At 32.6% G+C, this 15,217-nt stretch overlaps 1 protein-coding gene across 1 annotated transcript in view; it reads right to left on the reverse strand.

Annotated features, from left to right (window-relative positions):
• RYR3 (ryanodine receptor 3) overlaps window positions 1-15,217 on the reverse strand; it is a 753,032-nt gene that overhangs the window by 324,074 nt on the left and 413,741 nt on the right. The window contains 2 exon segments of the mRNA XM_074289179.1: window positions 4,642-4,746; window positions 8,536-8,752. Of these exon segments, the coding sequence (XP_074145280.1) occupies window positions 4,642-4,746; window positions 8,536-8,752 (322 nt within the window).

The following is a 15,217-nucleotide window of genomic DNA, read 5'->3' on the forward strand; positions in this document are numbered from 1 at the left end:
ACTGATGCAAAGTGAATTGAGCAGAACCAGGAGAATAATGTACACAGTAATAGCAGTATTATACAGTGAACAATTGTGAATGACAACTCTTCTCATAACACAAGATAATTGCAAAGAACCTATAATGGAAAAAAAAAAAACTGAGGGAGTTTGAATACAGATTGAAGCATATTAAACTTTGTTTTTCTGGAACTTTCCCCCTCCTTTTGGTTTCTATTTTATTTTTTACAACAAGAGTAACATGAAAATATGCTTTGCATAATTGCATGCATATAATCTATATGAAATTTCTTGCCTTGTCAATGAGGAGAAAAAGGAGGGAAGAAGAGAATTTGGAACTCCAAATTTAAAAAAAAAAAGTTAAAATTGGTATTACATGTAATTGGAAAAAATATTAAGCTGAAAAAAAGAAAAAAAATATCCTGTATAATGTAAGAGAGCCATTCCTTATTTCTGACCTTTTCTATCTATTTGACCTATAAATTTCTTTAAAACTTAAAAATGCAGAGGGAATAGCCAAACAGACAAACCATGGATCCTAAAAACACTGAAATATATAATATACAATTTAAAAATAGTACTACAGAATCAACCCCTCAATATTCAATATTTCTGCAGGAAAATGCAGTGATATATCTCAGAAATAACTGCCTTTCCAAGTTACTGGTAGTGCTTTTCTTGGCCTACATTCTTCAGGCCAAGTTGAGGTAAGGATATAGTCCAGTTAAATTTTTCCTCTCTGTCTTTCCCCTTCTTTAATTTTTCTTTAATGTCTCTCATTTGATTTTTAAATTCTCTTTTGAGTTCTATAAATTCTGAGTAGGGAGACATTTCATGTTACTCTTTGGGGTATTTTTACTTCAGTGTTCTTCTCTGTAGATGAGCCCCAGTGTTCCCTATTCTAGTAAGTTTCCATGGTTGGGGTCTTCTTTGCCAGCGCATTTTTTTGAATAAGGTATTAATATGAGTACCTCTAATCATAGGGTGGGGGAATGGTGCCTCTAGTTTCACTTTGGCTCTCCCCTTTCACTAGAAACATCAAAGCAAGATCTACATTCTCCATCAAGTGCCCACAGCCAGCAGCATCCCTGCCTTACTACTTCTCCTTCTTCTTCTCCTTCTCCTTCTTTTCTTCTCCTCCTTCTTTTCTTCTTCTTCTTCTTCTTTTCTTTTTTTTTTTTTACATTTTTTATTAAAGCTTTTTAATTTTCAAAAGATATGCATGGATAATTTTTCAATATTAACCCTTGCAAAACCCTTTATTCCAATTTCTCCTCCTTTTCTCCACCCCCTCCTCTAGATAGCAAGTAATCCAATATATGTTAAACATGGTAAACAGATATATTAAGTCCAATATATGCATACATTATCTTGCTGCACAAGAAAAATCAAATCAAAAAGGAAAAAAAATGAGAAAGAAAATAAAATGCAAGCAAACAACAACAAAAAGACTGAGAATGCTATGTTGTGATCCACACTCAGGTCCCGTAGTCCTCTCTCTGGGTATAGATCACTTTCTTCATCACAAGGTCATTGAAACTGGTCTAAATCATCTCATTGTTGAGAAATGCTCGTCCATCAGAATTGATCATTGTACAGTCTTATAGTTGCTGTGTATAATGATCTCCTGGTCATTCCACTTAGCATCAGTTCATGTAAATATCTCCAGGCCTCTCTTAGATCATCCTGATGGTTGTTTCTTACAGAACAATAATATTCCCTAACATTCATATATCATAACTTATTCAGCCATTCTTCAACTGATGGGCATCCCCTCAGTTTCCAGTTTCTTGCCACTACAAAAAGAATTACCACAAACATTTTTGCACATGTGCTGCACTGATTCTGTACTCAAGGTGTGTTGATTCCTTCTCATGCATGCCCATATCACAGCACAGTTGGACCTGGCATTTCTAATCAGTGGAAGTTTACTCAGTCTTTATGGACTCAGACCAGACTTCTCAAGCTATCCAGAAGGTGGTTCTTGTAGAGGCTCCAGCAAAGTCTAGCTAGTCCCAGGGCTCCCCACTTGATATTTCTGCAGAGCTAGCCCAGAATCATTTGCACTTCACTTGGGTTAATCCTAAACCTGGAGATTTTCCTGGGGTAAACAGGAGTACCCTTGTTCTGGGCCTCTAATCTTCTTGGTTTTTCACACCAGTCTATGTTTGTCCTGAGGGGCAAATTTGTTCTATTTGTGGGGGAAATCTGAAGAATTTCAAATTTACTAACCTATTCCACCATCTTTCTAGAATCTTCTATCTTTCCCCTTCTTAAGGTTTAAGAATTAGCATGATTTTTTACTGAAAACATTCTTTTCTTATCAAGTTTTTTTTCTTTTTCTATGTCAAAAGAAAATAGGATTCAGTTTCCTGTCTTAGAAGCAAGCACAGCATCTGAAGTTTTCTAAGTGTAGTATCTGCTAATAATGTTTCCCTATTCTATCTTTATTTCAAAACATATTTAAATATAAAACTTGCCTAATTTAGGATGAAAAGCCAAATTTGGGCTGTGCATTTATAATACTGACTCTGCAGAATTTTGTAATGAAAAGTAGTTTGGAGCTTTTAATTGATCATGAAATCTATAATCATACTTATTCAGACTCTACAATGAAGTAAAGAGGGAATGTCAGAACCTATGTAATCCAATCCAACTTCTAATTTTATATATGAAGAAACTGATGACCAAGAATAGATTGTGAGCTCCTTGAGGGTAGCACCTGCCATTTGCAACTTTTTGTATCTCTAATACTTAGCACAATGTCTGGAATGTGAGAGGTACATAGTAAAATACTTACTGATTTGATTAACTGATAAGCAAACTGCTCTAGTTATAAAGTAAAAAGCATGAGTCAGGATTTTAATCTATATTATATGTTCTTGTCTATAAAGGATGAAGGGGCATAATAGTCTGAATGCTGCCCAGAAAATCCAGTGCAAAAGCTGAGAGACCTAAAGAGTATGAAAGAGACAGAGGCATAGCCACTGGATTTTGTCACAGAGACTTGTTCCAATCCTGGAACGACTATGAAGAGAACTGAGAAAATAAGCAACCAGAGGTAGGGAAAAACGTAGTGTGATCTGCAGTGGAATAGGAACAAGAAAGGAAGGCAGAGATACAAATTTTAACCAGTGACAGCAGAGAAGTAAAGGAAAGACCACTTCCCACCAAGATGCCACTTAGTTACTATCTTTGTATAGTTCACAAACCAAGATAAACACTTTATTACATGAAAATCTTTTCTTTTTTTTTTTTTTTTTTTTTTTTTGAGGCTGGGGTTAAGTGACTTGCCCAGGGTCACACAGCTAGGAAGTGTTAAGTGTCTGAGATCAGATTTGAACTCTGGTCCTCCTAAATTCAAGGCTGGTGCTCTATCCACTGCGCCACCTAGCTGCCACCTATGAAAACCTTAATGGAGTATATTCATCAGTGAGCACTGAAATAAATTTTAGAGTTCTTGGATTAGTAATGAACTTCAGAACTTATCTAATTTTTCAGATAATGATCTACTACAAACTTCTCCAAATACATCTCTTTATTTTGAATTTTGAATTTTTTTAAATTGCAGAGAAGATTCTATAGGGTCCTTTAATCATAGTAAGATATATATCTTACTAGATTATCTGAAAACTATAACTAAACTTCTAAAAAGTGAAATTCCCCTCTCTATAGTTTTTAATGATGGTAAAAACTCATGTATACATAGCACTTCAAAGTTTGCAAAGTGATTTCCATATGGGACTGGTGCCATGATTTTTCACATTTTTTGAAAATAAGGCTTAGAGAAGTTAAATGGCTCACACAGTGACAACATTTGAAGTCAGTTCTCACTGATTCCAAGTTCAAGTCTCACTGACTCTAAGTTATATATATATATATATATATATATATATATATATATATATATAAATATGTTAATATTTATATAATTTTTATAGAAATTCATAAAGTTAGCTATCTATAGATTTTTTAAAAATTCAGTCTCACAAAATTTGAAACAAAATCTAAGAAATACATCAACAAACTCCTTACATGTATAACAGCCCTCCTAACATATTTAAATAAAACTTGTCTAATTTAGGATGAAAAGCTCTTCTAAAGAAGAGCAAGTCCTCAGTGATTCCCAAACTTTTTCGCTTTAGTAGAGGCCTTAAATTTGAATAAAATTTGGCAGAATACTTAGAATAAAATTCTCCAAAATAAATTCTTTAGTTCATATTAACAAACAACACGAGGTTCATTTAAAAATAAACAACAACAAGCTTGGGGGGGCAGCTTTCTGGGTGCTCTGCAGTACAACTTGAGAAACATTTAAAATCAGATCAAATCATAGATATCTGAAGTATGCATGTATCAAATATGAAAACATTTTATTCAAGGAGATAGTCAAATATTGGGTGAATTTATCTTTACAGTATCTAAAAGAATGAAGCTGTAATTCATACTTAGTGTAGTTAGAAGTATGCAAATAAAACAAAGGCGACTGTTGAATAGAATCAACATTAGTGGCCAGAAAAAAAAAAAAAAAACAACAATAATCAAATTTTTCTTCTTCATCCTATCATTCTTAGAATTTCTCCTTCATGCAGATAAAGCATCTCAACCATCACCTGAAGGTTAATAATAGTTATTACATACCTTGCCAAAGGTCCAACCTAATTCTATTTTATTCATTCCCCATAGTTCATGGATATTTTCAGCAAGTTTGTCTCGGATCTTTTCTAGATGTGGAGGCAAAACAATCTAAAGGGAAAGGAAAGACATTTTAAAAAGAGATGACAATTGATTACTATAAATGAACTAACTCTAAGAAATTGTAAATTCTAGCATTTACAATATCCACCCTCCCACCTTCCGTATTTAAAACAAATCTCATCCCAAGAGACTATATAAGAAGTGATGTATGCCTTAACAAAAAGAAAATAGTTTATAATGACTATCAAATGAATGGATACATGTAAAAGGGTTTTGAAAGAAACTAAAAGGCAGAGGAGATTAGGAAAGAATACATACCAGGAATGACGGATATTTTGGGTAGAAGATGAAATGTCAAGTTTGGGGAATATATAGTAGTTTAGTTTGTAATAAAGAATGAGGGAAGAAGAGTAATGTGAAAGCTCATTTCTTTTTCCAAAAGCTGAAAGTCACTGACAATCTGTTTTGGTAAAGAAAGTTCCTTCTCCTCAGGAGCTCCCTACACTCATAAAATCACAAGTACTCCAAACAGGGTTAATTATGGCAAAAAATGGCAAAATTGTAAAGTGGTTCCACTGTCACTACTAGATGAATGAATGAAAGGTATTTATTAGACATTAATGTTTGTCAGCATTGTGATAAGCATATGCAAACTGAATGAAGTTAATGCTGTAATTTGACTTTTAAATAAAAAAAATAAAAAAGCTAGAGTTTCTAAGAGTCAAAGGTAAAGAGAAAAGTACATTTTTGATGATGGTAGATTGGGGTTATTATATAAGAAGGGAGAAAGTGGACTACAATAGAACATTAAGGTATACTCATAATTAGGGAGTATAATATACATGATTACCTGTCCAAAGAGAGTGGATAAGAACATATATATAGGTGATAAAAGAATAAAAAAATAGTGTCTTGAAAAACTAGAGAGGAGAGTAGAAAGTGGTCCATGGTATCCATGAATGCATGCATTCATTTAATGCAAAATAGAGACTGAGAAAAGAGGAGGTAGAAACAGAGATTGAGGACTCGAAAATGACTATGAGGTTTAACAATTAAAAGATAGTAACTTTAGAGAAAGTAATTTCAATTGAGTGACAAAGTTGAAGCCAATTTGCAAAGGGCCAAGGAAGGAAAATGAAGTCAATGAATACAGGCAGATTTTTCAAGCATTTTGAATGAGAAAGGGTTAAAAAAAAAGTTTGATGAGATGAAATTGAGTGAAGTTTTCTGATTTTGTTTTTGTTGTTTTGAGGATGAAAACGTGAATATATCTAAAAGTAATAAGAAAGGAACTGGTAGATAGAAGTCGTAGGTTTGAGGGAGAAGGAGTAGATAGGAAATTAGAATAAGTGTGAGTTATTTTGCCCAACTACATGTCAATAAATCTGATAATCTAAGGGAAATGGATACTTACAGAAATATAGATTGACCCGATTAATATAAGGAAATAAAGTACTTAAATAATCCTATTTTAGAACGAGAAATTGAATAAGCCATTAATGAATTCCCTAAAAATCTTCAGAGCCAGATGTATTTACAAGTGAATTCTATCAAACATTTAAGGAACAATTAGATCCAATACTATATAAACTACTTGGAAAAAACAGGAGAAGAAGGAATCCTACCAAATTCCTTTTATGACAGATATGGTGCTGATACTTAAACCAAAAAGCCAAAACAGAAAAAGAAAATTACAAACCAATTTCTCCAATGAACCTTGATGCAAAAATCTCAAATAAGATATTGGCAAAGATATTACAACAACTTATCAGCAGGATAATACACTACAACCAAGTAGTATTTGTTCCAGGAATGTAGGGATGTTTCAATATCAGGAAAACTATCAGCATAATTGATCACATACATAACAAAACTAACAGAAATCATATGATTATCTCAATAGACACAGAAAAAGCATCTGACAAAATACAACACCCAAATTCCTATTAAAAACATAAGAAAGCATAAGAATAATGGAGTTTTCCTTAAAATAAGAAGTTGCATTTATCTAAAACCATTAGCAAGCATTTCCAATAAGATCAGGTGTGAAACAAGGATGCCTATTATCAGCACTATTCTTCAATACTGTACTAGAAAGGTTAGCTTTAGTAATAAGAGAAGAAAAAGAAAGTGAAGAAATTAGAGTAGGTAAGGAGGAAATAAAACTATCATTCTTTATGGCTGATTTGATGGCATACTTAAAGAATACTAGAAAATCAACTAAAAAACTATTAGAAACAACTAACAACTTTAGCAAAGTTGCAGGATATAAAATAAATTCACATAAATCATTGGCAACAAAAACTAGGGAGAAAGAAACAGAAAGAAAAATCCCATTTAAAAGAACTATAGATAATATAAAGTATTTGGGAGTCTACCTACCATGACAAACCCAGGATTTATATGAATACAATTATAAAACACTTTTCACACAAATAAAGTTATATCAAAATAATTGGAAGAATGTCAAGTGCTCATGGGTAGGCCAAGCTCATATAATAAAAATGATAATTCTACCTTAATTAATCTACTTTTTCAGTGCCATAATAATCAAATTACCAAGAAATTATTTTACAGAGCTAGTAAAAATAACAAAATTCATCTGGAAGAACAAAAGGTCAAGAATTTCAAAGGAATTAATGGGGAAAAAAAAGCAAAAGAGAGTGATTTGGTTGAAACAAATCTAAAACCATTTTATATAACAACAGCCATCCAAAACAATTTGATACTGCTAAGAAATACAATACAGAATCAGTGAAACAGGTAGGTTCATGAGACACAATAGTCAATGAGAGCAAGGGATTGTCAACCTGTGAAGTCTGGGCAGAAGGGAGGAATTTATGGCTAAAAAGAACTAGAAAACATTATAAAATGCAAAATAGATAATTTTGATTACATTACATTAAAAAGGTTTTGCACGTGAGCACACGCATGCACATACACACACACACAAATACATACACACAGCAAAAACAAAATGCAGCCAAGATTAGAAAAGAAGAAGAAAGCTGGGGAAAAATTTTACATCCCAGATTTCTGATAAAAGCCTCATTTCTAAAATTTATAGAGGATTAACTTGAATTTATAAAACTGCAAGCCATTCCCCAACTGATAAATGGTCAAAGTATATAAATAGAAAAATTTCAGATGATGATATTAAAGACATTTCTAATCATATAAAATGTTTTAAACCATAATTGATTAGAGAAATGTAAATTAAGATAATTGAGATATCACTTCACATACCTCAGATGGGCTAAGATTTCAGGAAAAGATAATGATAAATGTTGGAGGGGATGTGAGAAAACTGGAAGAACATTTTGTAACTATGCCCAAAGGGCTATAAAACTGTGCATACCCTTTCATCCAGCAGTGTCTCTACTGGGTCTATATCCAAAAGAGATCATAAAAGAGGGAAAAGGATCCACATATGGAAAAATGTTTATAGCTGCCCTTTTGGTGGCAGCAAATTTATACTCCTGGGAATATGCTATCAGGCTATTATCAATTTCTTTAAAGGCATTCAATAGTTTTTTGGTTACATTTCCTCCTCAAGTTGCTGGCAAAGAAAACCACCCTCCAACTATCCTCCCTTCTACTCAAATATACCTTGGTTTTTTTAAGTACTTCCATGTCCATATTATCTATTTCCATTTCCCAAAACCATAGGCAGGTATATATAGTAAAATCATAAATCACACTAATTAATGATAGCATCATATGTTAACAATATGAGTAGAGGAGTCAAAATACCTGAGACAATTCCCCAACATAACAAGGACTAGAACAAAGATCTTGCCTAGATATATAGATTACCATCACATGATTTTAACCTACCTGACTGGTGTCTATAGGGCATGGGATGAAGGAGGCTTGAGTGAGGAACCGTGTAATGCCCAACAAATCCCTAATTCCTTCTGAATCACGCTTATATTCTTTGACAGGCTCCAATATCATCTTCTCTTTTGGAAGCAAGGCTTCATAGCAGGGGGCATAACCAGATGGAGGCAAAAACTTAAACTCTCCATGACGTGCACCCAGAAGGAAACGCACTCTATATTATTTGGAAAGACCAGACAGGAAATAATGAAAAGCACCAAGGATATAGGAAAGAAAACAGACAAAAAATCTGCAAATAACTTTGATTGAAAACCACTAAAGCCATAAATTTCAATAAATTTCATATAATTTTCATAAATTTCATAAATTTCAAGCAACTAACATATCACAATGTACCAGAGAAATTCATTCTTATTTAGCTGAAAGATAAGAGGACAAGGAACACAGAAAAGTGGAAGTAACAATGAATTTAGAGTCAAAGATCAGAGATTTTGGATAATGACCTTAGACAAATCACCTTAACTTTCTGGATTTAGGCTTACTCATTTTTCAAATGGTAAATCTAGCTGTGAAATTACAATGATCAATTCTAAATTCAGAGAAAAATTGAGAAAATTCATTTGACTTTCAGTAGAATTTCAGGAAAGAGATAGAGAATATGTAATATATACTATTAGACATGATAAAGTTGGATAAATTTGCTTAACTGGATTTTTTTTTTACTTATTGGTTCACAAAATATGGGATTAGAGAATGAATATAGATGTAGAAACAAAAGTATCATGAAGAATTGAAATGAAGTATAAAAAATATAAAATCAGGATTTTGTAAATATAGGATTTTACAAATGATATGAATTTAAATGATCTATAACTAATATTAATTAATACAATTGACAACATAATGGAATAAAAACAACAAAGATGCACCAGCTTTTAAAAAATCTTTATTGTACTACAGAAATTATTTATATTGTTGACAGTATTTGTAATGAAGGACTTAAACAACAAAATTTGAAACTAATATAGGCTTCCTACAACTGAAAGGCATTACTAACATACTATTTTAAGACCATCAACTCCAACACTTCCCCTTAGATAACCTAGATTCCACCTTAGTCCTTCAGTTCTGGTAGAGAAGTTTTTGCCTTATCTTGGAAGGACCCAAGCTTCCTAGACACTTTTCTGTGATTCTAAGCCATGAGTTCTCAATAGGACTATAGCTTCCACCTTTTCCCCACCTGGACTCCACTTGTGAAAGATGAGTTTTTGTCAACTTGCCAATACATCCCCTTCAAATTCTTTTTTTTTTGTGTGTGTTGGGTATCCATTAGAAAGTAAGCTTCTTGAATGCAATAAGATCCTTCTTGCTTGTCTATGTTTGTATCTCCATCACTTAACACTTGCATAAAACATAATATTTAATAAATCTTCATCCCTTCCCTATTTCCTTCCCTACTCTCCTTTCTTTCTTTCCTTCTTTCCTTCCTTCCTTCCTTCCTTCCTTCCTTCCTTCCTTCCTTCCTTCCTTCCTTCCTTCCTTCCTTCCTTCCTTCCTTCCTTCCTTCCTTCCTTCCTTCCTTCTTTCCTTCCTTCCTTCCATCCCTCCCTTCTTTCTACAAATTAAGAAGCTGGGCTTTAGAATATCCCTTCCAATGTGGCTATTCCTCACTAGAGGGGATGTTTTGTCATCTTTACCAGGTATGAGATGAAACCTGATTTGTTTTATCATGTATTTTCTCTTGTTAATAGTGATTTGGAACAATCTTTCATCTATTTGTTAAAGTTTGCAACTCTTTTGAGCTTTTATTCATCTTTTGACAGCTTATCTAATGAAGAAGAGTTATTGGTTTGATATATTTATTTTAATTTTTTTATTTTCCTATGTATATTGGATGTCAGGGTTAAAAGCAATATTTGACACAAAGATGTTTTTTTTTCTTATATTCTTCTTGTTCATATATTGTTTTCATGAAAAAGTTTTTCAAATTCAAAATGATCATTTTAGAGCCTCCTCCATCATCTATTTTTTTTTGGCCAAGAATTCTTTTCTGGTATAATGTGAAGGGCATTTAATCTCATTTTTTTCTAAGTTTTTCATAACATAACTTTTAATCAGAATAATCTTTTAACTGATCTTCCTTATTGCTATACCTTTTTCAACCTTTCATTTCTTCTATCACTGCCAAAAGCATCATTCTGAATCATCATTCTCTGACCACATAATTCCTGTCAAAGAACTTCAACAGTTTCACAATGCTTACTGAATAAAGCATATACTCTGGTTCCTGGCATTGAAATATCCATTCTGTGTACTTTAGTATAATTGTACTATTCTCCAACTCCCACTGAAGCCTTATCTTCTTCCACTATACTCTCATTAACATTCACTGCTGGAATAGATTTTGGATCTGTAAGCTAATTTTTCTATCTCTATCCAATGACAGGCCTTCTTTCTTTTCTTTAAGTCCAACTCTGAGGTTACCTATATCATGAACTCTGACCCCTTCTCAATCTACTATCATTAGCTGAAAATGATATTTTTCTCCTCAAATTAATCATAAACTTTTACTTAAATGTTTTCTTTGTTCTAAGACTATATTGAGTTCATATTGGATTGGATCATCTCAAGGATGAAATTCCAATATGAAAACATATTCAAATAAAGCAAAAAAAGTAAAAATAGTCTAGAGACACTAATGACCTTTGAACTCATTGATCAATTAAAATTTAATAAGACACACAAAAATATTATATTGGAATATTGAGGATAAATATACAGGAATGACATGATATCATAAAAAGAATAAAATTCTAAGCTCAGAAGCTAAAATGTGTAATCAATTTTGAGGACAGCTTTTTTGTTTTTGTTTTTATTTTTTGGGGGAAAGGAGGAAAAATTAAGCAGGGTCAAGACTTCTATTTTGAGTAAAATAATCAATTTTAACTGAAAACCAGTCAAATCTGATAGTTTCTCTTTTGAATACTCATCTTTTCTGAAGTATCTGTTGCATTTAATATTGTTGAATACCCTCTTCGGCTGAACTCTCTTTTCTGTCTTTTTATGTCACTGTTCTCTCCTGGTTGCTTCCTATTTGTATAACTCTCCTTATTCTGTTTGCTTCATTTAAGCTCCCTAATACATTCATTTTTCTCTTCCCTTTTCTCCTTTTCTCTCTTCCTTTCTCTTTTTTTTTCCTCCTCCTCCTCCTCCTCTTCTTCCTCTACTCCCTTGGGTTTGTCATTTTGATGCAGATAACTCTGTGATCTATATACCCAGCCTAAAATTGTCCCTTAAAGTTCAAGTTCTCATCACTAATTGACTATTGGGAATTTAAAATTAGATGTCTTAAACTTAAATGTTAAAAATTGAATTCATTATTTTTCTATTTAAATTCTCCTTTCTTAGGTCTGGAGAGACTTACATGAACTGATGCTGAGTAAAATGACCAGGACCAGTAGATCATTATGTACTTCAACAACAATACTATATGATGATCAATTCTGATGGACGTGGCCCTCTTCAACAATGACATGAACCAAATTAGTTCCATTGGTTCAATAATGAATTGAATCAGCTACACCCAGAGAAAGAACTCTGGGAAATGAGTGAGAACAACTACATAGCATTTTAAATCCCTCTGTTTTTATCCGCTTGCAGTTTTGATTTCCTTCACAGGTTAATTGTACATTATTTCAAAGTCCGATTCTTCTTGTGCAGCAAAATAACTGTATGGATATGTATACATATATTGTATTTAACATATATTTTAACATATTTAACATGTATTGGTCTACCTGCCATTTGGGAGAGGAGGTGGGGGGAAGGAGGGGAAAAATTGGAATGAAAGGTTTTGCAATTGTCAATGCTGAAAAATTACCCATGCATATATCTTGTTAATAAAAAGCTATAATAATAATAAAAAAGAATTTAAAAAATAAATTCTCCTTTCTTCCAAACTGGGACAAGTTGGCATTTGGATTGGAGGACATAATGAGGCATTTCAGAGTAAAAGGTAGTATAGTATTGAAATTGTTAATGATAGTCGTATTTGAGAAGGAAGGAAAGTGAATCAGAGAGGGGAGACTAAGGAAGGGAGAAAGAACTAGAGGGTATATTTTTGTTATTCAGTCATTTCAGTTGTATTCAACTCTTTGTGACTTTCATTCGGGTTTACTTGGCAAAGATACTGGAGTGGTTTGCCATTTTCTTTTCTTGCTCATTGTACAGATGAGGAACTGAGGTAAACAGCATTAAATAACTTGTCCAGAGAAACACAGCTAGTAAATGTCTGAGGACAGATTTGAACTCATGTTTTCAAGCCCAGTACTCTCTCTACTATACCACCCAGCTGTCCAGATGGCGTAAAATTTAGGATCTTCATGATTTGGATACAGAACTGACCTTTTAAATTCACAAATTTAGAGACGAAATATGATTATGTAAAATAATTTAGTCATAATTAACAGCCTCCCCTAAAATCCTACTTTGATCATTTCATCATGTTATAGGGTTAACATGGATTCTCAAGATTCTGTCAAAAAAGTACAAGTTCCAGTGATCTCTATCCAACTGTAAAAATGTTAAGTAGCACTTGGTGATCTACTCTGTGCAATCCTCCAAGGCCTGGTCTGAGGAAAATTAGATTATAGGAGCATACTGTCAGATAAAGGAAATTCAAAAGTCTTGATCATGGAAATGGAATGCTTGTGGATTATGATAAGATCAAGAACAGAGGGAAGGAATTAAAATTAAAAGAGTCTGGGGAAGACTTCCTGTAGGTAAAACTCAAGTTGGGATTTAAACGAAGCCATAAAGGTCAACAGTCAGAGTGCCAAGAGAGAGAGCATTCCAAGTTTGTGTGTAGAGCCAGAGAAAATGTCCAGCGCTGAGAAACATAGGGTCTTATCTATGCAATAGCTAGAAAGCTCGAATGAAGAATATGTTTTTTGTAAACTATTAATAACTGTATGAAAGATTACCCCAAGTCATTAATATTTAAGAGAGATCCTTCTATGGTGATTAGTTGTAGTTTGGGATTTGGATTTGGATCAAGAATATACAAGTTCATATTTCTCCTAAGAAATTGACTAGTTGTCTGACTATAGTCAAGTTATTGATATTTTCTAAGCCTAATTTCCTGATCTCTATAATTGAAATAATTGTATCTATTTAACAGAGTTTAATTTAAAAAAGAAAAAGAACTTTTAAACAGAATAAATTTTGATTCTGATTTCCAATATCACATTTTTGATTACTGTTTATCTCCATTAGGTTATCCAAAGGCACATTAAAGGCAACATATCAAAAATAGAATTCAATATAATTTCCCCAAAATATGTCTCCAAACTCCTTTGTTTCTACTGATGACACCACCATTTTCCCAGTTACCCATATTAAAAAATTTGGAGACATCTTTTACATTTCCCTTCCCTTAAATTTCTACATCTTATAAACTGTCAAGTTTTATCATTCTTACCTTCCCCAAAAGTCCCACTTTTGTGTCCTCTCCATAGTCACTAATCTAGTTTGAGCTCTTATTATTTCTCATTTATGTCTGGTCTCTTTTTCAATCCATTATTCACACAGTGGCCAAATAGATATTCCTCAAACATAAATCTGACCACACAACTCCTCTACTCAAAAATCTTCAATAACTTGTTGCTCATGTTACATTCCATCTCCAACCTCCCTACCAAGACTGTCCATTATACCTGGAAAAGGTTCTCTTCTTACCTGTGGAATTCTTTCAACATTTTATGGCATTTTCTGTCCTAATTCACCCCTCCCCACATTCAGTCATTTGCACTTAAAATTACTTTGTGAATATTTTGTATTTACTTATTAAGTAATTTCAGATGTGAATTACCTTAGGAGCTATGATTTTTTATTTGTCTTAATATTCCTATGCCCTAATAATCTAAATTACACAAAGTGAAGATCTAATAAATATTTGCTTGAATTGAACTATCTGACAAGTGCTAATTTTGGAATTAGAGATACAGCCTGATTTAGTAGAAAGAAAGGATATAGGAATTAGGAATGTGTTCCAATATTGGCTCTGACATTTGTTATTTGAGTGACCTTGAACAAAATATACCACTTTTCTGAATTTCAGGTTCCCCATCCACAAAATGGATAACAAATGTAACTTTATAAGATAAAATTAAGGAAAATGTTTTATAAATTATTGTGTTGTCCATAATTTAATCATTGACACTTATAAATATTTCTATCATCTCTAAAGAAAATAAACTTTTCCCTTTGAAATTGTTTACAATAAATAATTTTATATGTAAGATTTCTACTCCCTGACCACTTTCCACCCACAGTGATAGCATTAGAACTAGTAGATTCTTTTTAATGTTATAGAATAAAATCCTCTTGATTTATTAAATTTTGAAATCCTCTTAACATTTTGATAATAATATTCTGTGTTTAAATCACCATATGATTCTCAAAAAGGAATAATATATTTAAGTAATACATGAATATAAATGATCGTATCATTACTGAACTCCCAATACTTTGCAAATACTAGTTATCTAGTCTAGTGCATTGTCATAATAGGCATGTAACATTAATTAATTTGAAACATGCCAAATTAACTCCAAACTTATTATTATCAGGGCTGTGTAAGAATGGTGCAGATCTGTGATTTTGCAGTGAGAATACTTAG

Source organism: Sminthopsis crassicaudata, chromosome 2, assembly GCF_048593235.1.
Source record: "Sminthopsis crassicaudata isolate SCR6 chromosome 2, ASM4859323v1, whole genome shotgun sequence".
NCBI lineage: Eukaryota > Metazoa > Chordata > Mammalia > Dasyuromorphia > Dasyuridae > Sminthopsis > Sminthopsis crassicaudata.